This window comes from Rosa chinensis, chromosome 4 (assembly GCF_002994745.2).
Source record: "Rosa chinensis cultivar Old Blush chromosome 4, RchiOBHm-V2, whole genome shotgun sequence".
NCBI lineage: Eukaryota > Viridiplantae > Streptophyta > Magnoliopsida > Rosales > Rosaceae > Rosa > Rosa chinensis.
In genome coordinates, this window is record NC_037091.1 from 36,021,562 (window position 1) to 36,048,373 (window position 26,812).

The 26,812-nt window shown below is 39.7% G+C and overlaps 2 protein-coding genes across 4 annotated transcripts; one reads left to right on the forward strand and one right to left on the reverse strand.

The window, feature by feature from the left end:
- The first annotated feature begins 3,280 nt into the window (after positions 1–3,280).
- Positions 3,281–7,771, forward strand: LOC112197327 (U11/U12 small nuclear ribonucleoprotein 35 kDa protein). Of its 3 annotated transcripts, XR_005809446.1 has the most exons (9): positions 3,281–3,459; positions 3,539–3,636; positions 3,730–3,781; positions 3,981–4,051; positions 4,692–4,800; positions 4,879–4,954; positions 5,954–6,029; positions 6,312–7,364; positions 7,446–7,771. XR_005809446.1 is itself a non-coding variant. In XM_040517828.1 (8 exons), the coding sequence occupies exons 1-8, from the start codon at positions 3,327–3,329 to the stop codon at positions 6,804–6,806; spliced, it is 1,110 nt and encodes a 369-aa protein (XP_040373762.1). In that variant the 5' UTR covers positions 3,281–3,326; the 3' UTR covers positions 6,807–7,771. The 3 variants fall into 3 exon arrangements, 2 of the variants coding, with proteins under 2 accessions (XP_040373762.1, XP_024193713.1); XM_040517828.1 differs by having other exon boundaries at positions 6,312–7,771; XM_024337945.2 differs by having other exon boundaries at positions 4,710–4,800; positions 6,312–7,771.
- A 7,856-nt stretch (positions 7,772–15,627) lies between these two features.
- LOC112199201 (histone-lysine N-methyltransferase, H3 lysine-9 specific SUVH4) lies at positions 15,628–17,029 on the reverse strand. The gene has a single exon (XM_024340248.2). The coding sequence runs from the start codon at positions 16,940–16,942 to the stop codon at positions 15,710–15,712; it is 1,233 nt and encodes a 410-aa protein (XP_024196016.1). The 5' UTR covers positions 16,943–17,029; the 3' UTR covers positions 15,628–15,709.
- Positions 17,030–26,812: the final 9,783 nt, after the last annotated feature.

Here is a 26,812-nt window from a genome sequence, read left to right on the forward strand (position 1 = left end):
ATTTTGTGTTGATGATTTTGTTGAATTATATGGTTCTAGTACTTTATTTATTATAAGTGAATGACAATTAATAATGTTTTTTTTGTTACTCTTAGTGTGGTATATATAAGAGTAATAATTACATGAATATAGGTATTTTATACGTAAGGCTTACGCCTTACGCCTCAAGGCAAACGCTTTCTTGAGGCTTACAGAAAAACGCCTCGGCCTACGCCTCAGCGTTTTAAAACATTGGTCTACACCAACATCATTCATTCCTGCATATCCGAAATTTCTACATGATTAAGGGGCACTCAAAAGATGCTCGCCTTTCTCATTTCAGAGTTTTTAATTTTTAATGCAGTTTATTTATTGTGGTAGACTCGTCTGATTAGATGTTCCAATTTCCCTTGGAGAACTCGATAAAATTGCCTTGACTACTAGAATGTACTCATGATATGAAAAGCAAGAACTTTCGTTTTGACCAAAAGATACTCATGATATGGAAAGCAAGAACTTTCGTTTTGACCAAAAGATACGATTCTAGGAATCCTCAGGATTAAGTTGTGTACAACCTCTACGCTTTTCATTCGATTTGTGTTACGACTATTTGGATAAAGAACCAAATATTCATACTTGACTATGATTTAAACAATAGGATTTGGATTTGAGTCAAGCCCCTCTTGCATAACTCTGAGATTGCTACCTATATAATAATAGTTTGATATATTCTGTACCCTTCCTATAGCTTCATTTTCTCTGCTATCTATCACCCACTACCTCTTTCAGTTTTAAATTGTCCACTGTTCTCAAACTTTTCAAAGTTCTAAATATGAATCTGGCAACCACTCTCTCTTAACAGCTCAAGTCCAATGCCGTCAGCACCATCCCAATACTTGTATTTTGTATTCTTGAGTTTTCTTGTTTGTTTGTATGTTGAAGAGAAAAAATGGAAAATAATATTGAGACTTGAGAGTGTTATAAAGCAAATTCAAATCGTGATTGAACTCCCCTGTTTGTTTCCTCCTCTTCCCTGGAAAGGTGTTCTCCATGGAGGTCAAATCTTATTAATTGGATGGTGAGAGCTGGTAGTACTTTGGCTTTTTGAACACATGGTTGAAGTTTATACACTTGAGGATCATGTTTCTGGCTTTCTGCAACTTTCACTGATAATGTTGTGTGTGCAGATCTTGATGCTGTTTTGGATAACTGATAACAAGTGCATTTGCCATTGATCTCCAGATGTACTGCTTATTGTGAAGTCTGAGAATTTACTCATACCTGATTGGGAATGGATACTACACTTGGAAACTAGCTCTTCGACCTAACATCAAGCACTTTCTATGGCTTTTTTGCATGGATAGACTCTTGAAAAATGTGTCGTGGCTCCTAATCCCACCTGTGTTTTCTGAATCAGTAAAATTTCATGAGCATTTATTTAAAGCTCGGGCTATCTGGAGTGATATTCAGGTTCTTAGTAGTATGGTTCACTCATTGTGCCTCCCTTGGAATTACATAAGATCAACTTGAATTCTTAATTAACGACTGCCAAGCAGCGGTGTGGGGTTGCAGTGTGTGGTTTCACTTGTTGGTTTTGGTGGAAGTAGAGAAACTCTATGATTCTTGATCTGATATTGCATAGATATTGAATGAGACTGATTCCATTGCCAAGGTGTTTAATTTTATCCTTGCAGAACTAGTTTGGTAATTGGCTAACTTGATTTGCATTATTTATTTATTTCTTACAGAAAATTGGAGCTCCCAATAATATTGTCAGGAAGTTTAATGGGAGGTTAGTTGCTTTCAACACTGACTACATTGGAGTTGCATTGAGGATGAACTTTTCCATGCTTGTATATTTTGCTCTTCATATAATATCAGATGATTAAGATGCCTCTTTACAATTCTTAACTTTACATGTTTGAATGGCAAAATTCCTGGTGGTAAATTCTTGGCTTGAAAGTTGTTTGTGGTCTTGGGAGCCAGTCGTGCCGGAAAGTCACTTGTTTATGGTGCTGCACAGAATAGAGCAAGAGTTGCAGTCGCCAACTGAGTAATTAGTAACATTCTAGAACAATGATATGGAATTTGCAACATCAATTTCTTATTTCATTGTGTTAGCTTGTGTAATAATCCAAGAATGCTGCATAAGTGCAACAGTCTCTATAATTTTCAAGTTATGTCGAGGAATTCAACGATGTACATACAAGCTGGGATAAGATTGACACATGTCTTGAAATTCTGTGGGGTGGTTACTCCTCTCCCATACGTAATTTTGCTGGTTGGGTTGATCTGACAGAAAGTTCGACTTTAGTAACAGCTTTCAAGCCTGCTTCAGCTACACAGTAGATATCCTGTATATAGTAGGAAGCCAAGATTCTCTTTGTATGTTTACAAAGTTGCGGAGGTGTTTCGTTAGACCTTGAGTGCCAATACCAGTGGCATACGTGAGACAATTTTGAAACTAAATTTTATAATGTGCAATTAGATCAGTGAACCTTTGTCCTTCGAAGTTAAACCACTCATTTATAAGCTTATAAGGGAGAACTCCATAGCCACTTGGATTCCGGAAAAATTAAGACATGCTGGTAACTGGTAATCACTGTCTATGATCACTGTGCATGTAATGTTCAATCTTATTGCAATTCAAAATGTACGTGTTGCGGTAAGTACTAAACTACTAATACAATAACTGGCAGAAATGATCTAGCTAGGGAGGTAAAAGATCACTGACTCTTGTGCTTGATGGAAGTTATCCTTGACATTGCTCCTCCAACCCGTAAGTGAGCCTACTTTCAGCTTCTTATCCTTGTCATGCTAGGTATGATTTGATTTCAATCTATTATAAATACCACCAAGATTTACAATTTCGATTTTGATGTAAACTCCGGTACTTGACATACAACAAAACTTTAATGAAACTCGTATACAGTATTGACAAATATTTGCATGCAGAAACCAATTTCAAATGTGTCTTGAAACAGTAATAATCACGTAAAGTTCTACGGTACATTAATGTACCGATACATCAAGTAAACTTGATTCGATATAGAGGTAGATTAGTTTGATACAGAGATAGAGAAGTTCCAAATTATTCTACCAATGAATGAAATCAGTGTATCTCTGAATCAAACTAGTAGATTTGATATATTACTACATTAATGTTACCACCCGATGATTACACGGTCACTAGGTGACCAAGAAACTTGAATTTTTGATTAGTTTTCTCGAAAAATCATAAACCCAAATGATTTGGGTCGGTCACGTGCACAACACCTGATATAAATCTGAAACATAAAACCCGCAGTGATGGTGGGAGAGTAAGAAAAGGGGGAGAGAGGAGGAGAATGAGGAAGACAGGGGCAGTGTTCTACGCGGATACCTACCATCCGATCCAAGCCGGCAGCATCGACGGCACCGACACTCTCCCTCACGACAGCGCCGTCTATCGAGCCTGGCTTTGCTCCTCCGCCGCCCTCTGTAACCTTCTAACCTCCCTCCCTTTTCTCTTTTCTCTTTTCTTATCTGTTACTTGTTATTCATCCCTTCAATTTTGCAGATGACCCGTCCGGCGATCCGAAGCTCATCGGCGACCCCTACCGCACTCTCTTCGTCGCCCGTCTCTCTCCCCTCACCACCGAAAACACTCTTCGCCAGGTTCCCTTCCTTCTCCAATTCTTCAATTCTTTGAGTGTTTGTGTCACTGAAATTTGTTGCTCTACGCATGACTTTTCAATTTTGGGGTTTCAGGCTATGAGCAAGTATGGTCGGGTTAAGAACTTGCGTTTGGTCAGGCATATCGGTAAGCTTTGCTTTCAGATTATTGCAGTTAATTTAGTATAATTTTTTTTTTTGTTAGTAAAGTATTGTACCTTTATGCAATTCATTTTGTACTACTAGGGGTATGGTTTTGCGAAATTTCATTTCTTCTTGAATAGTGTAAGACCATGAGAGATTGAGGGTATATGTTGTAAGCTGTTTGTTTGGAACCTTTCATTCAGTAACCGGTGCCTCGCGTGGCTATGCTTTTGTTGAGTATGAAACCGAAAGGGAGATGCGGCGTGGATACAAGGTACACCAAGTCACCAACTTGTTCTAACCACTCTCGATAGGATGGGGGATTCTACTTTGACACTCGGTTTCATGTTTGGTGGAGTATTTTTTTTTTTTTTTATCATATACTTGTCCTTCTCCAACAATGTTAAATTGAATTGGGTGTGCTTGCTTGTTTTGTGATAAAACCATTACAGAATATACCAACTTGATCATCATTCCCACCACATCAAACTAAACAAACAGTGTGTAGTTATCTATTGAACAATAATTTTACTGACAACTCATAGCTGCTTGATTTTCTAGGTAAAGATAAAATGTGTGTAACTTCTGGAATATTGATGGTGGTGCCTTGCTAAAGCAGGTATCACTTTCTAGAATGGTCTTTTTGGTCAAGTGTGGAACAAAAGTTGGGGAAGTTTGACTGAAAGTCAGGTCTTGAAAGGAGTTTAGTTAACAAATAGGGGAGAATAAGACTACAGAATCTTGTAACCTTTTAATGATTTGGTAGTCTACCTTGCTGAAAGCTCTAATTGTGTCAGCACCTGTCATGATTTTCCAATATGAGTTTTGGATTGCTTATATCGGAGCCATGTATATCATTTGATGAATAAACTGATGAAACAATGCAATTTATTTGATCAATATTAAGAAATTAGCAATCTGTTTGTTTGCAGGAAGCTCACCATTCCCTTGTTGATGATTATGAAATTATCGTGGATTACAACAGACAGCAGTTGATGCCAGGATGGATTCCAAGACGATTAGGTCAATTAACATTCTCATTTTACTCACCATTTACCATATACATGGATCAAATTCATGTTAATTTTTCTGTTTCTTCAGGAGGGGGTTTTGGTGGTAAGAAGGAATCTGGACAACTTCGATTTGGAGGACGAGAAAGACCATTTCGAGCTCCCATGTATGATGTCTGACTCCCTTATTTATGTAAAATGGTCTAAATGCATGAAAGGTCATGGCCATTGTTCTGCACCATTTCCCTTGATAATTTGATATGTGTGTGTGTGTGTTTAAAAGAAGTTCAACACTATTCATTGCTATTATACTAAAACAGTTTTAGGGATATAGCCACTGAGATTAATTCATATTTAACTGTTTTAAGAAATATCACAAAAGGACTTCAATTCCAATAGTTCACGGGACAAAGATCCACTGAAAATATCAAAATTGTGATTGGCCAAAAATCTATCGGAAAAGTTGTTGTTTGTGGATAGAATTATTATTAATGGTCTTTCAGTTACAGAATATCATTCTGAAATCATATAGTCATACCTACCATGTATTCATATTGCCTTTCCCATTTCATTTGAATATCATTGAGGTGGATTCTTTTCACTAATCTTCATACTGTACACTCATACCTACCATGTCTTCATATTACCTTTCCCATTTCATTTGAATATCATTGAGGTGGATTCTTTTCAGTAATCTTCATACTGTACACTTTTGTCCTGTATAGAAATGCTTTTATTGGCATAGCTGTTGTTTGCAGCTACATACAATGGATATCTCCTTTTGCATAAATTGTCAGATGTGACAACATTGTAGAGAATTCTCCAGTATTTCCTGGCTAGGTGTTTTGTCCTTCAGCTTAGGATTTAATTACTAAGTTGATCTTGATTAAGACTACAATCTATGAAGGTTAACTTAAATTTCTGCACAAATGAACTTCTATGAGTTTATACCGTGTATTTGGCTCTTATATTAACAAGATGATTGATGGGAATGATTGGGCTCCTTTACCATTATTGAACTGTGGAGGTTGTCAAGAGGAAGTCTCTTTGAAAGTTACCAATTCGTGCTTTGAGCCTGTTTCTGTGGCAAGGTTTCCATATGTGTGTGTGTGTGTGTGTGTGTGTGTGTGTGGATTATATGCACTCATCTGTTTCTCTTTGACCAGTCGTATCCCATATGATGATCTGGAGAAACTTGGAATCCCACCTCCACCAGAAGGGCAATACATGTCCCGGTATCAGGTATTCCTTGTTTACCTTATTACCCATCTACCTCTCCTTGAAAATGAGGTGCATGCTAAGTTGCTTAACCTCTATAACCTGAGCTTAACCAAAAATTAAGTAACCTATAAATTACAGAGGCACGTTTTTATCTCATTATCTTTACATATTTCCCTTCTGCCGCCTACAATAGCATTTCTTCAAAGCAATGTAGATCTTTAGTTTGAGAGAATTACTAGACCCTTAATCCCGAAACTTCTATCACACATGATCATTTCATTGTTTCTTCATATATGTTTGTAGGACCCATCCCCACCTAGAAGAAAAAGAAGCTCAGTAGATGGGGAAAAAGGTACTCACAGAAGGTCAATGGATAGGGAAGCGAACATACGCAAAAGCAATCCTGCAGATAATGATGACAGGTTTCATAAAAGATCTATGGATGAGGACTACCATTCACCCAGAAGGAGCTCTAATGAGTCAGCTCAACGCCATCACAGTAGGAGCTCTAGAGATAGAGAAGGAGGTACTCACAGAAGGTCTACTGATAGGGAAGCAAGCATGCCCAAAAGCAGTCCTCTCGACAAGGAAGAGTCGTTTCGTAAAAGTTCTATGGACCAGGAAGACCGTACATTCAAAAGGAGCTCTATTGAGACCGAAGAATTCCATCGCAGTAGGAGATCTGTGGACACGGAGGAGCGTTCACACAAAAGGAGCTCTAGAGATAGGGATGAGCATTCTCACAAGCGGCACAAGTCCCGTCATTATGAGAGGTCCACTAGTTATGATCGCTCTTAAAACTCGGAACTGAGAAGGGCAGCAATGGTAATGATATGTAAAACTGTAAGGAGAGGAGTGAGGAAATCTGACTAAGTGTTTTTGCTTAAGACCCTGCTGGAACACTAAGAACTAGTGATTGAGCACAAAATGCAGGAGGAGCTGTTGGTGGACTTCAGTTGCATCAGAATAGAATTGGGCAACATTAAGATTCCTGCTAAGGTAGCCAGCTTATTGCTGATCCGTTTTCTTGTATAGTATACTTAGCATGAGGATTACACAACTGGGGCAGAGCAGAAACAGTTAGTTTTGAACTTCTATTTTTGCTCCTGAAAGTCGGCAAAGATTATTTTAGTTTCAGCATAAGTTAAGAGTTTGCTCGAACTTTACTTTACTCGGCATCACAATATAGGATCAGCTCCATGCAAATTGCGGAGGTACTCTGAACTAATACTGTGTTGACTCAACATTTGAGGAAGTTTTAGAAAAGAGAGTTGGCTACTTGCATCGTGGAATCTTTAGATCACATCTTCAAAGGGTGCAGCTTCTCCTCGAGAGTGGTCAAAACCTCCACTCGCGGTGAGTTCTTTTCCACCTTCTCCCACCCTCTTTGTGACTGGTTATTGGTTAATTTGAAGTCAAATGTTTCATGCATACAAGGTGCCTTGGTACTGCTATTTTGCTGTGGCTCTTTGGTACATTTGGAAGTGGAGATGTAGTAGTATATTTGATCCAGTTCCAGACGGACAGTAGTGCACATTGTAAGAGATCGATCAGGAAATCAAAGAGTGGATTTGACAATCAGAAGTTGATATCAAGCAGAAGCAATGACCTTAGGGATCATGGAGCATCTTTGTTAAACACTAGTATAGCCAAGTGCTGTAGTTTTTTTTTTTAAAAAGCTCTGATGGAAAGAGCACGCCGTATTTCACCATGGGTTGGTAAAACTTAATATGTCATGCTTCAAGGAAAATGATTTATTTTTCTTTTCATACCCATATGGAATGGAATAGGTTTTAGTATTTCCATGTGAGTGTTTGGAACATTACTGAAAATTAAATTTTGAAATGGATTTTCTATCTCTATTGTAGTGTTTTTTTTTTTTTTAGAGGAATGGTGTCAAACTTTATTGAAAGAAAACATATTAGTGATTACAAAGTTCAACATCTATCACATTACAAAGAAAGGAAGGTACATGAGTAAAAGAGAGGCTGGCCAGCAGCAACAGCTTCTGCAGCCATTAGGTGAGCTGCAATGTTGGCTTCCCTTCTTGTGTGCATAATTCAAACATTGGGCAGAGCATCAAGAAGCACTCCTAGATCATCATAAATCCGACCCAATCTGGAAAGGTTAACACCAGCCTTACACAACTGTTGTTGGATGATTAAAGAATCAGTTTCCACAATTGCAGGTTGCAAAGACTGGTCAACAATGATTTCGAGGGCTTCCCTACACGCTAGAAGCTCAGAATGTTCAGCAGACAACAATCCCAAGACCGGTCTGCCCTTCCCCACCAGAAATTGTCCTTAATGATCTCTTAACACCAAACCAATCCCACCAGTTCCAGAAGCTATATCAAAAGCCCCATCAATGTTCAACTTAACACAACCAAAAGGAGGACATTTCCAACGAATTGCCCCAACATTCCTGTTTCCTCAACTAAGATTACAAGAACTATGGAAGCTGTAATCTTGAAGCCTAGAGGTGGAGAGCAGCACTACATCACCTACAGTCTTAGTCTTCCCCTCCCATACTCTACTATTTCTTTCCTTCCACACCCCCCATGGTAGAAAGATCAACATATCAAAGTGTTGAGTAGTTAACTACCTGAACAAAACTTAATCCAGTCCAGCACACTCAAAGAATCTGTCTCAGTCGTGAAACATAACATGAGCAAGTGTTTGACTTGAGGTCAAAACTGCCCTAGTAAAAGGACAGTCTCGACATAAATGTAATGTAGTTTCCCGCCTCCCAATGCATAGCACACATAGCTGGGACTCAAGATTAACATGTTTGGTTACCAAACGATCCAATGATGGAAGAATATCATTACAAATCTTCCACATGTTCACCTTAGCAGTACAAGGAATCTAAGCCTTCCATATTTGCTTCCAAAAAGTAGTAGAAGTCTGATTCAAAATCGCAGGCCATTCCACCACTGATGAGAAAGCATGCTTATAAGCTGTTTTCACTGAAAACTCGCCTTTTTGTCCGGCTTCCATGCAAGTCTATCTTGTACCAGATATCGAGACAAAGGTATAGCTAAAATATCTTCTACCTCCACCACATTAAATATTGAACGTACCTTTAGCTCATCCCAGAATCCTGGTACACTGATAAGTTCCATGACCCTCATGCTTTCATTATGCAATGATAGACCTGAAGTAGGAGCAAAGTTTGGTAAATCTGGCACCCAAGCATCATGCCAAATACGAACAGAGCTCCCATTACCAATCTGCCAATACGACCCCAATCTCAGTAAGTCTCGTGTCCCAAAAATACTTCTCCAAGAATAAAATGGGGCACTATGGCTAGGAGCATCCCAAAAAGAACCATCTGGAAATTATTTTTCCTTGTAAACTCTAGCAATAAGTGAATCCGGTTTACATACTATCCTTCAAGCTTGTTTTGCAAGCATAGCTCTGTTGAATTCACTAAGGTTCCGAAAACCCAAGCATCCTTCCTCCTTAGGGTGACAAAGAAAACTCCAAGCTTTCCAGTGTATCTTCCTCTTGTCATCCGTACTCCCCCACCAAAACCTAGCGCACTTTTGTTCCAAGTCCTCACAAAAATTATGCGTTAATTGAAAGACGCTCATAACATAAGTCGGAAGAGCTTGAGCAACAACCTGGACTAGAATATCTTTTCCAACTCCACTAAGCATTTTCCCTTGCCATGTTTTTAACTTCTTGGCAAGTCTTTCTTTGATGTACTGAAAAGTAGCAGTTTTTTTGCGGCCTACATATGTTGGAAGACCCAAATATCTTTCATGAGATTCCACAATTTCCACCCCCATCACCGAGGCAACATCATCCTGTAAGGCCTTATCTACATTTTTGCTGAACACCACTGAGCTCTTGTTAAAATTCACCAGCTGTCCAGATGCTCTTCCATACGTCTCAATAACTTCCTGAATTTCATAACAAGCCTCACAGGAAGCTTGAGCATATAACATACTATCATCTGCAAAAAGCAGATGATTAATAGATGGAGCATCAAAAGACCTCAACCCCTGGGAGACGACCGAGTCGCTGTTTTTGTTATAGGAGTGCAGAGAAACCTTCTGCACCAATTAAGAAAATGTAAGGTGATAGGGGATCCCCCTGTTGCAGACCTCTGCTAGGTGTGACAAGTCCCATAGGTTTTCCCCGAATTAAGAAAGAGAATTTAACTGTACAAACACATTGCATGACCAACTCAATCCAAATCCTTGTGAATCCAAATCTCTCCAATACCTTCTTGAGAAAGAACCATTCTATTCTGTCATATGCTTTACTCAAATCCAATTTTAGAGCCACATATCCCAAGCCCTTCCCTTTTATTATGAATAAAATGAGCAACCTCATTGGCAACAAGAATTTTGTCAATAATTAACCTCCCAAGTGTAAATGCACTTTGAAAGGGCGAGATAATATCTGGCAGGAGGGTTTTGAGTCTGTTTGCAATAGCTTTCGAACAGATCTTGTAAAGAACGTTATAAAGCGCTATAGGTCTCAAATCCAACATTGTCATAGGGTTATAACAACCTTTGGAATTAAACAAATATCTGTAAAGTTCACCTCCTTAAGTAGCTTTCAGTTATGTAGAAAGTCCTGAACTGCATTTGTTACATCATTACCCACAATCTTCCAATAATGTTGAAAGAATAATGGGGGCATACCATCTGGTCCGGGGGATTTTGTAGGGTACATCTAGAACAAAGCACTTTTAACTTTATCTTTAGAATATGGAGCACAAAGATAGGCATTCATTGCCGGTGTCACATACAGCATAATTGCATTAAGAGTCTGATTCATTGCATCCATGTCAATCGAAGTTGCAGTAAACAGAGAAGTGAAAAACTCTGTGACCACTTATTCCACTCCAACATCATCCTTGTACCAAACATTTTGATTATCAAATAACCCATGGATAACATTCTTACCCTTTCTGTTTGCAGCCTTTAGATGAAAGAAGCCGGTATTTCTATTGCCTTCTTTCAACCACAACACCTTTGCTCTTTGTCTCCAAAAAGACTCTTCTTGGGACAAAAGTAATTGAAGTTTATCCATCAGCCTTTTCTTTTCCTCTGGAATAGCCATCGTAGAAGTGGAATCCATTAATTCCTCCAGTCTTGTTCGAACTCCAAGCATCTGCTGTTGCCGAATCTAAAAGCCTCTCTTTGCCATTTGTCTAAAACAATTCGAGTATGAGCTAGCTTCTTGATCACTTGAAACATAGGAATGCCAGTATATTCAGTTTGCCAAGCACCCTTTACCAATGGATCACACTCTGGATGTTGTAACCAAAACGATTCAAATTTGAGCCTATGATGTTTTGGTCTCTTAGGTATAGGGATTGCACTTTCTTGGAGCAATATAGGAAAATGGTCGGAGTCACTAGGTGGCAGATGAGTAACCCTTGCAAATCCAAACACATCACACCAAGATGGAGTACACACAGCCCAATCTAACCTTAGATGAGTTTCAGAGTTCCACCATGTAGCCCTAGAGCCCTGAAAACCCAAATCTAATAGATCATAGTAGCCTAATGCCTCCCTGAAACCCCTCATTTGCCGTTCTGCCCTAGGTAGCCCACCTATCTTCTCATCTCTATTGAGAATCTCGTTAAAGTCCCCAATAACGACCTATGGTAACAAATCTATATCACCCAACTCCTTCAACAGATGCCATGACAGATCACGATCTACAGTTCGGGCATAACCATAAAATCCCGTTAAACGCCAGTGAGCTTCTCCAGGTCCCCCATGGATCTCTTTGCATCAATATGATGCGCAGATTGCGTTCGAACCCTCAGATCCATGTCTGCACTATAGAATAGTCCCAAACCCCCAGCTTGTCCATCACTTAGAACCTCTTTAGAATTCGAAAACCCTAGAGCCAGATGCAAAGAGAGAAAGTCTTCCATTCTGCTTATTTTTTTTTTTTTGAAATAGAAGTTGAATTCATTAGATCAACAGAAAAATGGCTGAAGTCTACCAAAACTTACATGAGAAATCCGGCAAGAAAATCCGGAGTAACCTACCTAAGCTAAAGCAAACCTTTAAAGATCACCGGGACGCTCACATTTAAGCGAGCCTATACAAGAATGAAAAAACCTCGCCTCCTACGGAAAAGAAATCATTCAACTAGCCCCCACTTGCCAATCACGCAATTGTGGTATAAGCAAGTGACTAGAAACGTCATAGAAGACTCATAGAAGTTAATCCAACCTCACATAGACTCATACCCTAACATATTAGGGCCCAGATTTTCTTGCCCTAAGCCCAAGCCCGTAGGCCCAAACCCAAGCCAAACCTTGCCTAGCATGAATAGTCTCCTGCCCCATCAGCCCAAAGTTGAGCCCAGGCCCAACCCCAAGCCAACAAGGGAGGAACATTCCAGTCCAACCGAGCCGGAGCCCCGATCCTCTGCTGCCACTCCGCCTCCACGACCGCCATCAATTCTGGCGGCCTTCCTGACCACAACATGGATAACAGAGCCGGCTAGAGATCGCCTTGAGCCGCTGCCCTCAAAGAACAAACTCGATCAACGTCTCTAAACGACAACGCCAAGATCGATGCCCCAATCGACACACCCGAGCACCCGGCCTCGTCAACCGCCGCAACCAGAGACAACAACCACCAGTCGTCGACGCTGCACGATGCTCAAAGACCGGATCTAACCCAGAAAAAACACGGTCAGAGAGGCCTCTAACCTCTCGCCGCAACTCACGATCAACGCGGAGACCCCGTCCCACACCGCCGCAGTATCTCGCTGCTCCACGATCACCTCCTTGCCTGAGGGAAGATCGCCTTGCAAGATCGCCGCCGCTAGTTCAAAACCTAGGTTTCGAAAAACCAAGGTCGCTCCGAAAAGCTAGGAGACGCCTGCCTAGAAATTTTTTTAATCCCCTAATATTTTCATTTTGCTTATCTTGGTTTCACATAAGAAAACGATTTGAGGCTTATTCTGGATGATTAGATCCTTCAAAGCTCTCTTGGTAGTGTCGTTGTAGATACCTCTGCAATTCCAGCTAATAATTTCCATCAAAATGGTATTGTGAACTCTCCTTCTAGAACCCTAGAAAACAAACTCTAGCAGAGCAATATTTCTATTGTAGTGTTTGGTAAGTCATAGGAATAATATGTAAAATTATAATTTTCAATAACACCTTTTTACTAATTAAAATACAATTATGACAATCAACTTATACGGAATATTGGCAAGGGTATATAAATATATTTAATTTTACTTTTAACAGTGGGAAATGAAACTAGAATACCACCCCTAACTAGATTTTTGAGGGAACTAATTTCCACTCAAATCTCATTGTTTCCTTTCCAATATCTGATTATAACCAAACGACACCTCCAAATGGAAAATGAAATTAATTCCTATTCCATACCATGATTTCCTATCATCCAAACGGGCCTTAGTAGTCTGTGACCATTAACCATTACTCCATATGTAATATGTTTATTATATTGCAAAATTATAGATTCGGTAGAAGCATTCTTACTCTATTTTTGCTTTTGTTGGAAATATCTAGGGAACGTATATACTATTGGTTCCGATTTTCAGACTCCCATTTGCTCCAAAGTTGTTTGATAAATGAATTGCTCATAAATTTCACTGTACAGAAAAATATCCTGTACAAGTCACATTTTTTATTATTTGACGCCAAGGGCATCAATTCCTAGCTTCGTGCTTATGTCTCTGTTTTTAATATCTTTTTCTCTGCTAGCTTGTGGCATATATACCAAATATTTTATACAATATGAGTACCTAGTTTGTTTAAATTTTTAATTTTCGACTTTTTACAGAATAGAACTGGAAATAGCAACGAGTTGAAGCTTGTTATTTGTGAGAGTCAAGAATGTAGGATCGTTAAGCGGCGAAAGGAATTATTCAAGCAATGTGCTAAAGATAACTATGAAGTTGACTAGAAGTTGCTTCTTGAAAAGGGAAGGCTACATGATGAAGATCATGATAGGTAGAAATATGGCGGAAGTTATAAACACGGTTTTTTTATTTATTATTTTTTATATATTTTTATTATTATTATTGTATTTTTTTTACAAAGAGGATCAAAGAATTTCACTCCTACCCCATGGTGACTCGAACCCATGATCTAGATCTTAGGTTACGGTTTGTATCTCACTTAATTGTTAATGGAATTGTGAAACAAAGTTATTGGGTTAGGATGATATTCTGCCGAATTGGCTGACTTGAGAAGCAGGTTGAATATTAATTAGATAAATACGATCTTGTATTCTTGTAACGTACTAATTTTATATCAAATTGTGTAGGTTGTACGTACTTTTCACACTAAATCTAGACCCATCTATAAACATATCATTGTCTTGTGAAAAATGATAGTGAGTAACATCATGAGTTCTAGCTGCGTGATTGCTAAATTTCATTAATGGTTGGCTACTAATATACGATTCAATTATTTGGTATCTGGCAGTGGTGATTGTGTTTCGGATGAAGATCTGTATGATAGAATATCATGTTAGAATGTTAAATTACAGCACATCATTAAGTAAAGTTTACATATCTTTTAGGTCAAACTATTTGAGCTTAATGTCATTTTGTTTTTTCAATAACTACTAGCCTACTGGGGATGAGCATTTTTGCGGATCGATCATCCAATCTGCCAACCTACCCACTTTTGGGAGGGTTGGGTTTGAATTGGATTGTCAAACAAAATAAAACATTTGGGTAAAACCATCTGACTCTTATTGTCAGAATAAGGCCCCGTTTGGGATTACTTCGCTTTTAAAAAAAATCAGCTTTTGTTCCAAAATTTTAGATTTTATTGTGTTTGGTAAATAAATAAAAAATAGCTTTAATTGAAAATTATAGGTCACTGACAGCAGATTTTAGAAGCAGCCTAGATGTTGCTTTTAGAAACTGTTGTGTGGATCAAAACATACTTTGCAGTTGTTTTATGTACTGACAACATTTTTACAAATATTATTTACCAAACATGCACGAAACTGTTTTAATTCACAGCTGATTATTCTCACAACGGAGAACCAGCAATTTTTTTTTTTTAAAAGTCACAGCAATCCCAAACTAGCCCTTAGTTTTTTTAAGACGCAAACTAGTGAGTATAGACTATAGAGTTACGTTACTAAATATATGTAGATTTTTTTAGAGTTGATTAAGGATATCGATGGTGTAGTATGCTAGTATTAATACATCGTTAATAAATGAGTATTATGTAGCAGCAGATATCATAGCATGGATATGAAAGATATCGTGTCATCAAAAATTGATTCTTTTTATTCCAAGTTTCTTTCACACAGAAATGATATGAGATTTCAATTCTGACTTGGTTTGGCATGGAGAAATTAAGCAAGGACTCAAACTTCGTTTTCTATTTCATATTTATTCCACTTTAATTTTTGGTTGTTGTTGGGAGTTAATTAATGGTTTGATTTATAGTCTTTTTTGAAAAAAGAGACCTTAAAAATCTCAAAAGTAACGATGCTGCACCTGCATTCATGATTCTAACTCAGCATAATCCCAGATACATTGACTATATATAAAGAAAAACCAAACTAACGAACAGATGTCTTGCATGAAAAGTACTTTATGTTTATTGAATCAAAATGCTTCTTCTTTCTCCAAGGTTATCAACTCCATAAACGAGTAAAAGAAGAACTCATAGAGGTATACAGTTGAACTTACTCCAAATTGTGCATCCATTCTTTTCTAGTACAAACGCTTCCGACAGTCCGCTGTACCACAATGACAAGCCAACTCCTTGACTTTTCCATCAGCACCAACGACACTATCAAGCTCATAGCCATAGTCATAAGTCAGCTCTTGCATAGGAGGTATGTCATCGGAAGCAAACAACACAATTCTAGCTAGTTTAACATCATGGTGAGAACTCAAGACACACTGCACAAACAGATTCGGCTCGCAACTATGGTTGATAAACCTAGCAACATTCCCACTGGATCCAGCATCTATACAATAGTCGGGGTCACTTTCTACTAATAACTTGTCACCTCCATCTTCGCCAGCACCAAGACCATTTGAAATGGGCACTTCACCTAGGCGCTTCTCCCTCACTCCAATCCCATTCATTGTATGCTCACAATCAATTTCAAAAAAGTAGTCATTCATGGAGACATTGTCCAGTTCACTGGTCTTCATCAGAACACCAGTATACTCGCAAACATAACCACCAGAGGGAATAAAATCCCAAGACCTAACAGCCCAGCCTTTGTCAGGTGTCTTATAAACCTCAAGCCTGTACTTCAATCCCTGCTGAGAAGTACGGTTCACACACTTGGGCCCGCAGCCACAGTTCGGACCACACTCGAAAACAACAGCCTTAGGCTCAAACAATCTGCCGCCACCGGCTTTCCGAACATAAGGAAAGTCAGATCCATTGAGCCTAGCACACGAACAAGTCCTCGTATTAGTACACTTCCCTTTGCAATTACATCCCTCAGCACTCGCCGGAATGACGAAATTTTTTGCTACTTCAATGGAGCTGAGATACTCAAACTTTTCGGGAGCTACAGGAGGGACATCAATTTCATTTGTAACAGGGATGCATATGTTTTCTTTTCCATTACAAAGGTCGTTGCAGACCAACCCGGGTAAGTCATTCTCAACAACCCTAGAAGACTCTTGACCTATAGCCAGTTGACTCTTACGAGTAAAATGGAACTGATCAGTACTGACTAGATTGTCAACTCTAAGATTTTCTCTCAAGCTTCTAAAAAAGCTAATAGAGCTCGTGCTTAAAACAGTAAATGGAGCAAACCAACTAATCCCTAAATTGTTTACCTCCAAAGTCTCTGTAGCACCATCAACCTTGGCTTTCTTTCGCCCGTCTTTCTTCGCATCCGTTGATGACATCCGTTTCCGACGGTTTTGCCGGCCGGGGCTAACCCTAGGCTCATCGGTGGAGCCCTTTAAGGCGCCCATTGTGCTCTGGGAATTATGATCTGGACGGAAGCGGACTGAGAACAAGAGGTAAGAGGGGGATGGACAAGAGGAAGGAGAGGATTTGAAATTTGGATATAATGTTAGCGGAGGCGTAACTATATATAACACTCCGTCTCCCACACGGAGTCGACGTCTAGGTTAAGCGGTTTAGAAAAGAAAAACCATTCCTAACAGATCTGGGTCTCTCTTCTTCTCCACCAATTATGGTTCGGGGGTGTATTGTGCTTTTACAATGACACCCATAATCAACAATAGTTGAAAATTAATATTTGGAAATGTTTTTTTTTTTTTTTTGGCTAATAGTTTCGAATGTGGAGAGTGTTAGATATATATTACTAGCAGGGCCCATCCACTATGTGTGTAGAAAGAAGTTAAAGGTAGTGGAAAAACTCTCCATACAACTATCACATTTTCTGCTTTTTAATTTTTTTTTCTTCTATTTTACAATTTACCATATTACCCTCATTGATTAATTATATCTCATAGTTTTTTTTTATATATAAAGGTTAAATTGGTAAAAAATTTATGTTTTGGAGAGCAAGCTCTCTTCTCTTAATAATAGTATAGATATATCAAAATCTAATGGAAATGCTATGTATATGGAAAGGAAATCTCATGCTGACATTTCGAATATTACATTCATGAACAAAACATTTGAATTGTTTCCATATATAGTTCTCTCTATTATTCCTTGAACTTTTTTCTTGATAATTCATTCTTTATCAACAGATAATATATACTGGCGATCTTACAAGGCGGTCTTCCCTCAGGCAAGGCGACGATCGTGGAGCAGCGAGATATGGCGGAAGTATGGGACGGGGTCTCCGCGTTGATCGTGAGTTGCGGCGAGAGGTTAGAGGCCTCTCTGACCGTGTTTTTTCTGGGTTAGATCCGGTCTTTGAGCGTCGTGCAGTGTCGACGACGGGTGGTTGTTGTCTCTGGTTGCGGCGGTTGACGAGGCCGGCTGCTCGGGTGTGTTGATTGGGGCTTCGATCTGGGCGTTGTCGTTTAGAGATGTTGATCGAGTTTGTTCTTTGAGGACAGCGGCTCAAGGCGATCTCCAGCCGGCTCTGTTATCCATGTTGTGGGCAGGAAGGCCGCTGGAATTGATGGCGGTCGTGGAGGCGGAGTGGCAGCAGAGGATCGGGGCTCTGGCTCGGTTGGACTGGAATGTTCCTCCCTTGTTGGCTTGGGGTTGGGCCTGGGCTCAACTTTGGGCTGATGGGGCAGGAGACTATTCATGCTAGGCAAGGTTTGGCTTGAGTTTGGGCCTACGGGCTTGGGCTTAGGGCAAGAAAATCTAGGCCTTAATATGTTAGGGTATGAGCCTATGTGAGGTTGGATTAACTTCTATGAGTCTTCTATGACGTTTCTAGTCACTTGCTTGTACCACAATTGCGTGATTGGCAAGTGGGGGCTAGTTGAATGATTTCTTTTCCGTAGGAGGCGAGGTTTTTTCATTCTTGTATAGACTCGCTTAAATGTAAGCGTCCCAGTGATCTTTAATGGTTTGCTTTAGCTTAGGTAGGTTACTCCGGATTTTCTTGCCGGATTTCTTATGTAAGTTTTGGTAGACTTCAGTCATTTTGCTGTTGATCTAATGAATTCAACTTCTATTTAAAAAAAAAAAAAAAAACAGATAATATATACTATTATAAATAGAAGAGAATTGAAATTTAAATGAGCCCCAAATCAAAAAGTAAGTAAGTTTACTCATTCATTTAAGACTGGATTACGTGGTAGGGGTAATTTATCTAATCTCCGTACATTTTGGCATTTATGATTCTTACATATCAATATTTCTCCCATCAGTATAATTTGATTTGTTAATTATTTTTAATTTAACCTTAAGTCATTTTGAAATGTGCAGACATGTGACAATGTATTACCCACACTGACACCCTTATTTATTACATTAACAAAATTATTGACTCTGTAGTTGGAAATAAATGTTTGAAATTGTTATTTTCGATGGGAGACTTCTTTTTCTGGGTCAAATTCAACGGAAGACTTCAGTCAGCAAAACTTCGGTAAATTCTATATAAGGTAAAAGAAATCTCATGCTCATTCCCGAGTATTAAATGCGTGGACGGAACACTAGAATTGGTTCCATTAATTCCCGGCCTCCTAATTCATTCCCTTGTGAGTGGGATAATTAATTCATTCCTGAACTTCTTTTATAGCAAATACTGGAAATTATTCTATGCACTGACGGTGTAAGTGACCCAACCCTTATAAAATAATCTCAACCCTTGATATTTATTATCAACTTTATTTTTAATAAACAAAAAGTGTATTTAATGCAATCTAACCATTCATTTATGTTGGTGCAAGTGCACGGCGGTGCTCTGAATAATCTCTCAGCAAATACATGTAATACTACTTTTTTTTTTTTTAAAGCAAATAATTACTGAACTTTGTTCTGGAGGATACTCCTGTTATATGAAATCAAGGATACAGTCTGGAGTGGTATGTAACCAATTCTCACATGGCTCAGATTCAACCAATTCTCACATGGCTCAGATTCAAAAGCTAAACTAGCTAGCCTATGTGCCACCTTATTGCAAGCACGTACGAGGAGCAAAACCGATTTTGACATGTTGTCTGCTCTTCATGGTATTGTGAATATCATTGACCACATTACCAAATTCTGACAGTTCAAGAGAATAGCTAGTAATATCCTGCACAGCTAGCTTGGAATCTGTTTCAATGGTTACCTGATTAATATTAGGAGAAACTACTGTTTAGTCCCTGAAGTATGCCCTCGTCCTCGTTTCAGTCCCTGCCTTTCTAATTTAATCCCAAAAGTCCCTGAACTCACAATTTTCAATCCAACCAGTCCATTCCCTCCGTTTCCTCCGGTTGCTTGATGACGTGTCAGTTATGTACTTGCCAACTCAGCGCCACGTAAGACACCGATTGTGTAAAGTGACGAAAGTGCCCATGGCCTCAGTTTCTTCCAAAATTTGGAAACAAACACTCAAAGCAAATCCAACCTGAGAGGGACTCCCTCAATTCAAACGAGACCAGCCAAATCAAACCCAACCAACACAAAAAACCAAAAAAAAAAACAAGAAGAAGAAGAAAACCAGAGGAGCTGTGAAAGCTTATGATGGGAGTGTCCTTACTGAGGTGAGGCAAACGGTCGGAGATGCTAATGTGGAGGGGGGCGAGCGGAGCTCCCATGACTCCAAGCAAGTCTCAGATCAGACTTTCGGTTGTTCTGAGTTGCCGAATTCACCGAAGAAGTCCGGGAGAGTGCGCATCCACTGGCCCAGACTCGACCCGACCCGCTTCGACTCCCCGATTTCCTCGCCGTCCGAATCCGGACCCTCCATGACTGGCCTGAGGCTCTCGGATCTCTCGATCAATGGCTCCAGTTGCTTGACCAACTAGCCGTGGCCTCTACCGTCGTGGTGGCTGTGTTGCTTCTTCTGGTGGAGCAGACCCGACTTGGGGGTGCCGGAGCAGGCGGGGCTGGTGAAGGTGGAGCGAAAGGGGCTGAGGCCGCGAACCACCTCATGTTTAAGAGCAGAGAAGAACCCTTGCTTTTTCTCTATTTGTGGATAGTCGGTTTCAGACTTTAGGCTGATTCTTTCCTCTTGACCTAGTTTCTTGGTTGAAAGGGGAAATGGATTTATGAGAGGAGAGGGTGTAGGAGGTATTGTTCAGATAGGTGATACCCAATGTTGGGTGGTTATGAAGGTCAGTGAAGGAGGCAGAGGTCATGGGTGCCTAGAGAAAATGTTTGGGCGTTCACTCTAATGGCGCGTGGGCTATTTTTGGACGTCGCCAAATGATGGAGAGGCTGTCAGTGGATCGTTGGAGCCCGCTAAGCACGATGGTGGTTGAGGTGAGGCACGATGGTGCCTAGATTTCCACTGGTGGAGGAGAGAGAGAGAAACCCAGATCTATTTTCTCTCTCCTCGAGTTCTCTCACGCTAGGTCTGAAACTACTGTAATAGAGGCCATGGACATTTTCGTCACTTTACACAATCGGTGTCTTACGTGGCGCTGAGTTGGCAAGTACATAACTGACACGTCATCAAGCAACCGGAGGAAACGGAGGGAATCGACCAGTTGGATTGAAAATTGTGAGTTCAGGGACTTTTGGGATTAAATTAGAAAGACAAGGACTGAAATGAGGACGAGGGCATACTTCAGGGACTAAACAGTAGTTTGCCCTTAATATTAAGTTGTTGCAGCAATTCTAAACTAGCCTGAATAGCAAGCAGTTCAACATGATGTGCAGAACTCGCATGTTGTACTGATTTAGTAAAAGCAGGAACTACCATCCCATCAGATCGAGTTTCTGAGAATGCCTCCAAGTCCTCCCTTTGGTAGCTGCTGTACATAAGCACCTTCAACATTGAGTTTTAAATCATTATCATAATTCATAAGCAGGTTTCCAAACTTGTCTTATTGCTTGATTTGTTTGATGAGTTTCTGATTTCCTGGCCTTTTGAAACTCTTCCAACCAGGTCATGCAGCTCAAGAAACTATTATGAGTAGTTTATGTTTTCTCCTCCCACAACTTGGTATTTCTATTTTTCCAAGTACCCCATATAATCATCAATAGTTTGTCAAAAATCTATGCCTTGAGGAGTCTCTAGCATCCATTCTTTGAAATTAATTTGAGGGAGCAGAGTACTATGAAGATTAAAAGGAGCTTGAGATAATAAAGAGAAAAATTTACCCCCAAACTATGTTGCCAAGGCCAATTTGATACCTGAACTCTCAAAAGTATCAATGTGATACCCAAACACATATTTTGACATCAATGTAATACTTCCATCAAAAATCTCTAACGACTCCATTTGTTTGCTGACATGGCAAGCACGTGGGTCCCAAAAAAGGTTAAATGACTAATTTACCCTTTTCTTTTGTTAATTAATTTTTTTTTTCAATATTACTTTCATTATTATTGCCGAAGCCGGCGACACCGATCGATCTAGTTTTCTTCATTGATCCGATCCAGTTTTCTATTTTCCAAACTTTCAATCTCTCTCCCCATCCCAAGCAAAAGTAGATTGTGGTCATATAAAATCATCATACATTCATGTCCATAACATTTGCTCGGCCTCCTTCATATAGGTACCACGCTCCTCCTCTTCTTGTCCACGAATCCTTACCAACTCCAGCTCTGCAGCAGTAGAACATCTCACCAGAACTTGACTACTCTCCGCAACTACAAGTGGCTTCAGAAACTTAATCGGAGACTGGTTGGAAATCCTAAATCTATAAAGCAGGTTCCACGTGTCATTGTCTCCACACCTTTCCATGACCCAAAAATCAATAGAACCGGAGGCAGCAAGACTTCCATAACGCCATAGACATAGACACCCTTCACTGTAAAAAATCGCAACACTGAAATTCACACTGTCATCTCCTTCAACCTTAGGAAACGGAAGTCACAGTCTCCGAAACTCCTCCATCTCCAAATCAAAGACAACAATAGGATCCTCCTCGTCATCAAACTTGAGATTGTAGTCCTCAATTACCCAATGCAACTTCTCATTTACAATAACGTCTTGACACCTCAATCACCCAATCTAGACGTCAACTCACTCCAATCCGGCGAGCACCAATCTCATATTGCAAAAAGAAAAAAGAAAAAAAAAAGAAGGAAAAAATAACAACAACGACAACGCCAACTCCTCAAATCCCCTAGCGTAGCATCAACGTAGAACAACACCTTTTACTTACCGTTCGTCAGCATCATTGTCGACGGGGATGCTCAGATTTTATCTGGATTCACTTCTTTCCAGCGACCCAGCATTATGTTTCTCCCCTTGCTTAATTACCTTTCACATCGAACAATACATAATTGTGACTATCTCTGCAAATCTAAGCTCGAACTTTAACACGTTCTTTCGCCAGTCTTCTTTTTGGTAGAAACGTCTTTCACCGGAAGTTGGAGCCTATTGCAAGAGCCCAATAGCAAGACATCGCAGTCGGGTCGGGTTAAAGGGGAGGCGAGCTTAAAGGGGAGGCGAGCTTTACGGCGAAGTACGATCTCAGAAGGAAGACCATAAGTCGCCAGCCAAGCCTGACCTATCCCCACCACAGCCACCGCCGCTAGACCGCCGCTAGACCGCCAAGTGTTTTGCCCCGCCGGTATCTCTAGACCGCTGCCGGACCGCCATGGGTAAGTGTTACATCTGCTAAACAGCACCCCACCCAGATCGAATTCAAGGAACCCCACCTGGATCGGTTTCAATGGAGATTGAAAGGAGGAGTGTGCGGGTTAGGGTTTGGTTCATATGGGCCGATTCGAAGTAGGATTGAGCGAATTTAGAGGATCATCTCGTCGGAGGATGAAGTCCGACATTGCATTGCCTCCCTCTCTCTCTGAGGTGATTTGGGGAAAATGGGAGTCAAGAGGAGTATAGTGTAGATCCAGTTTTTTTTTTTAATTAGTTAGTAGTGAAAGACCATTCTACCCTTGATAAAAATATCACATGGGACCCACTGCATACCACGTCAGCAAACAAACGAAGCCGTTAGAGATTTTTTACGGAAGTATCACGTTGATGTCAAAATACGTGTTTGGGTATCACATTAATACTTTTGAGAGTTCGGGTATCAAATTGGCCTTGGCAGCATAGTTTGAGGACAGTGACTGAATTTTTTTTGATAATAAATTTGAAGCTATGGGACACAAAAAAGCTGGGCTGCATCTTCAAGTTGGTGATGGCATAAGAAACAATTGAGATCCTCCTCATAACCCTTAGTGATGAGTCTTTGACTCTTTTCCTTGTAGGTAATAAATTATTGCAAGCTCTCCGTACACAAATTTGAACTTTAGCAGAAACTTTGGCTTTCCAAAGTCTCTTCCGTAGTTCTTTGAATGGATCTCCAGTGGATGAGGAAGCAAGAACATTAATGCCAAGAAGTTATTCTCACGCTATCCCAATAAGCACTTTTGACTGTGAACCAACCCCTTCTATCCAAGCTCCAATATTGCTTTTCTTGAGTAGAACACTTGCTAAGTGGAATGCTAAGAATTTTTTCAGCAACAGTAGAGTGGAATAGAGTCTGTATGGATGCAGGAATCCATTTTCTATTCTGAGAATCAATGAGGTCAGCCACCATTTCAAAAGTAGAATGTGGAGGCCTATGAATTAAGAACTGTGAACAGTTTGGTGCCCAATTATCCTGCCAGATCCGAACCTTTGTGCCATCACCAATCCTCCATCTAATTCCTACTTTCAAAATTGGTCTACCTGCAAGAATACTTCTCCAAGAGAAGGAATGTGCATCCCAACGTCCCCTAACTCTGCTTCCCAAAAATCACAATTTCGAAAGTATCTTGCTTTATACAATGTAGTAATGAGTGAAGTAGGGTTTTATGACAATTCTTCAACCTTGCTTAGCCAACATTGCTAGGTTATAAGCAAAAATGTTTCCGAACCCCATACCACTTTCATGCTTTGTGAGACAGAGATTTTCCCAACTTCACAAATGAATTTTTTTTTTTTTTTCAATTTGTATCACCCTAAAAGCAAGATGCACAAAGTTCGTGTATGTCATCACATAATTCCTTCAACAACAGGTAACAATTCATTGCATAAAGAGGCATAGTTTGAGCAACTGCTTGATTAAAATTTCTTTACCTGCACAACTAAGTATATTGACCTTCTAATTTTCCAATTTCTTAGATCTTCTCCTTTATGTATTGGAAAATCTGAGTTTTTAATTTTTCAACACGCAATGGGAGACCCAAGTATGCTCCTCCATACATGTAATACTACTAGTACAGAAAAAGACACAATTTGTGATGTACTAATTAAAGGAATTAGCTAATCCGGATCCTCTCCTTGGCATGAATTCATCCTTTTTTGTCCTTGACTTTCAATCACAACCATTCACACAAAATCTGAAGGTCAATGTTATGACACATCAGTTAAAGTCATTAAAATCCACTAATAACACCAAATTCAAGGCAAACACAATTTGTTCAACATAGAGCACTAACCAAATTAGGGCTGACATTTTCAATCGAGACAAACCAACCAACCGAATCCGTGCCGAACCAAAGAAGTTGGTAACAGACACTATCGGTAACCGAAGTCTTGGTACGGTACAACAGTACCGACTCCACATACCCGGTACGGTAATGGTTTTAATTTTCATATATACACGGTATACCGTACCGTACCGAACTCTTGTATAATACTCATATTTTTTAATTTTGTATTCTTCTCTTCTTTCTGGACGCTGCTTCTCTCTTCTCTTTCTTCTTTCTTCTTTTTCTTTCTTTTGCCGTCTCTTCTTGTCTTCTTCTTTTCAGTTTTTTATTCTTTTTTCTCTTCTCTTTCTTCTTTCTTCTTTCTTCTTACTTCTTTTTCTCTTTCCCTGTCTCCTATCTCTCTTTTTCTTCTTCTTCTTTCCCGTCTCTTTTGTTTCTTATCTTCTTCTTCTTGAAAAATGGCACCCTGTAAAGTGCTTCTCTCAGACTCTGCTCTCTTCCCAAAATCTAATTCAAACTCGGCCATGGATCTCTCTTTTACTTCAAGTAAGTTTCTTTTCTTACTTATGTTGATTTTCTTTACTGGGAGGAAAAATCTGGTTTTGGGTTTAGTTGGTGTTGAGTAAAGTTTTGGTCTTTTGTTTCTTTGCGTCTCGGGTTTTGCAACTTTGTTAGTTGTGAAATTTGGAGAACACCAGATGAAGTGTTGTTAGAAATTCGGAGAATCATGCTTTATAGATGAATAAAGTTTGAAACTTTTGTTTGATTTTAGCAGAGGTTGCAGATCTGAAGTTGCTTCTTCCTTCACCACAATCACTCTTCCATCACTGTGTGTAGTATGGAGACTGGAGAGACCCATAACCATGTGGGTCGAAGAGTTCTCAGAAGGAGAAAACATAAGAAGAAGGGATCGGTGATGTACTGGTGACTGGTTTGCGGCCCAATGTCAAACTTGGTTACAAGCCCAATCGTATCAAACCGACCGATTAATTCGATATACCGACTTTTCGGTATACCGGATTTTGTGGCCGGTAGTGGTATGTTTTTTTGCACACCCGTATAAGTTGGTACGGTACATGGTATCAGCTCGTAAGCTCCGATACCGAACCAAACCCAGCTTTAAACCAAATAGCACTATCTCCTATTTATTCTTCCCATCACTCATGTCTTTTCAGTCTGTACATCCCATAGCTATTGATTTGAGATCAGCAAGTTTGCCAATTTTCTTCTCTCTCTCTCTCTCTCTCAATTTTTGTGTCTATCAATTTTTTATTTTACAGATATTGGGTATGTAGTTATCCTTATATATATACTTATTGATGAATTGATTCCCTATCTCATTATTCTTATATATATACTTATAGGAAAAATTCTGGGTATTTGTTTATCTTTGAATACCCACTCAGTTTAAAGGAGTTTGATTTTAATTCCTCTTTTTCTTTTACACATGGAAAGCTATGATTGCATTATTAAAATGGAACTTTCATTAGATGAAGCACATATTACAAAAGTAATACAGAGAAAATAGGAGTTCTAGGCCCAAAAACCCAATCGACAACCCATACCTAAAACTAAAACCGAAGGCTAAAAGCCCAAAATGCCAAAAAAGCCAAGACCTAACACCAAACTCTTCACTTCAATGCAGAGGCTGGCCGCCATGGTGATACTACAACCAACTGAACCCGACAGAATCTTAACATCTAGAGGCCAAGTAAACTCTCCACCATCATTCTCCACACCTAAATTGCAAGCACAGGAAGAACAACAAGAACAAAACAAAGAACTTAGTAAAGGTAGTCGTGGAGGTGGAGACCACCATGCATCACAACACCACTGATCCGGCGATGTCCACAATCTTCGATGGTTTGCCGGTACTG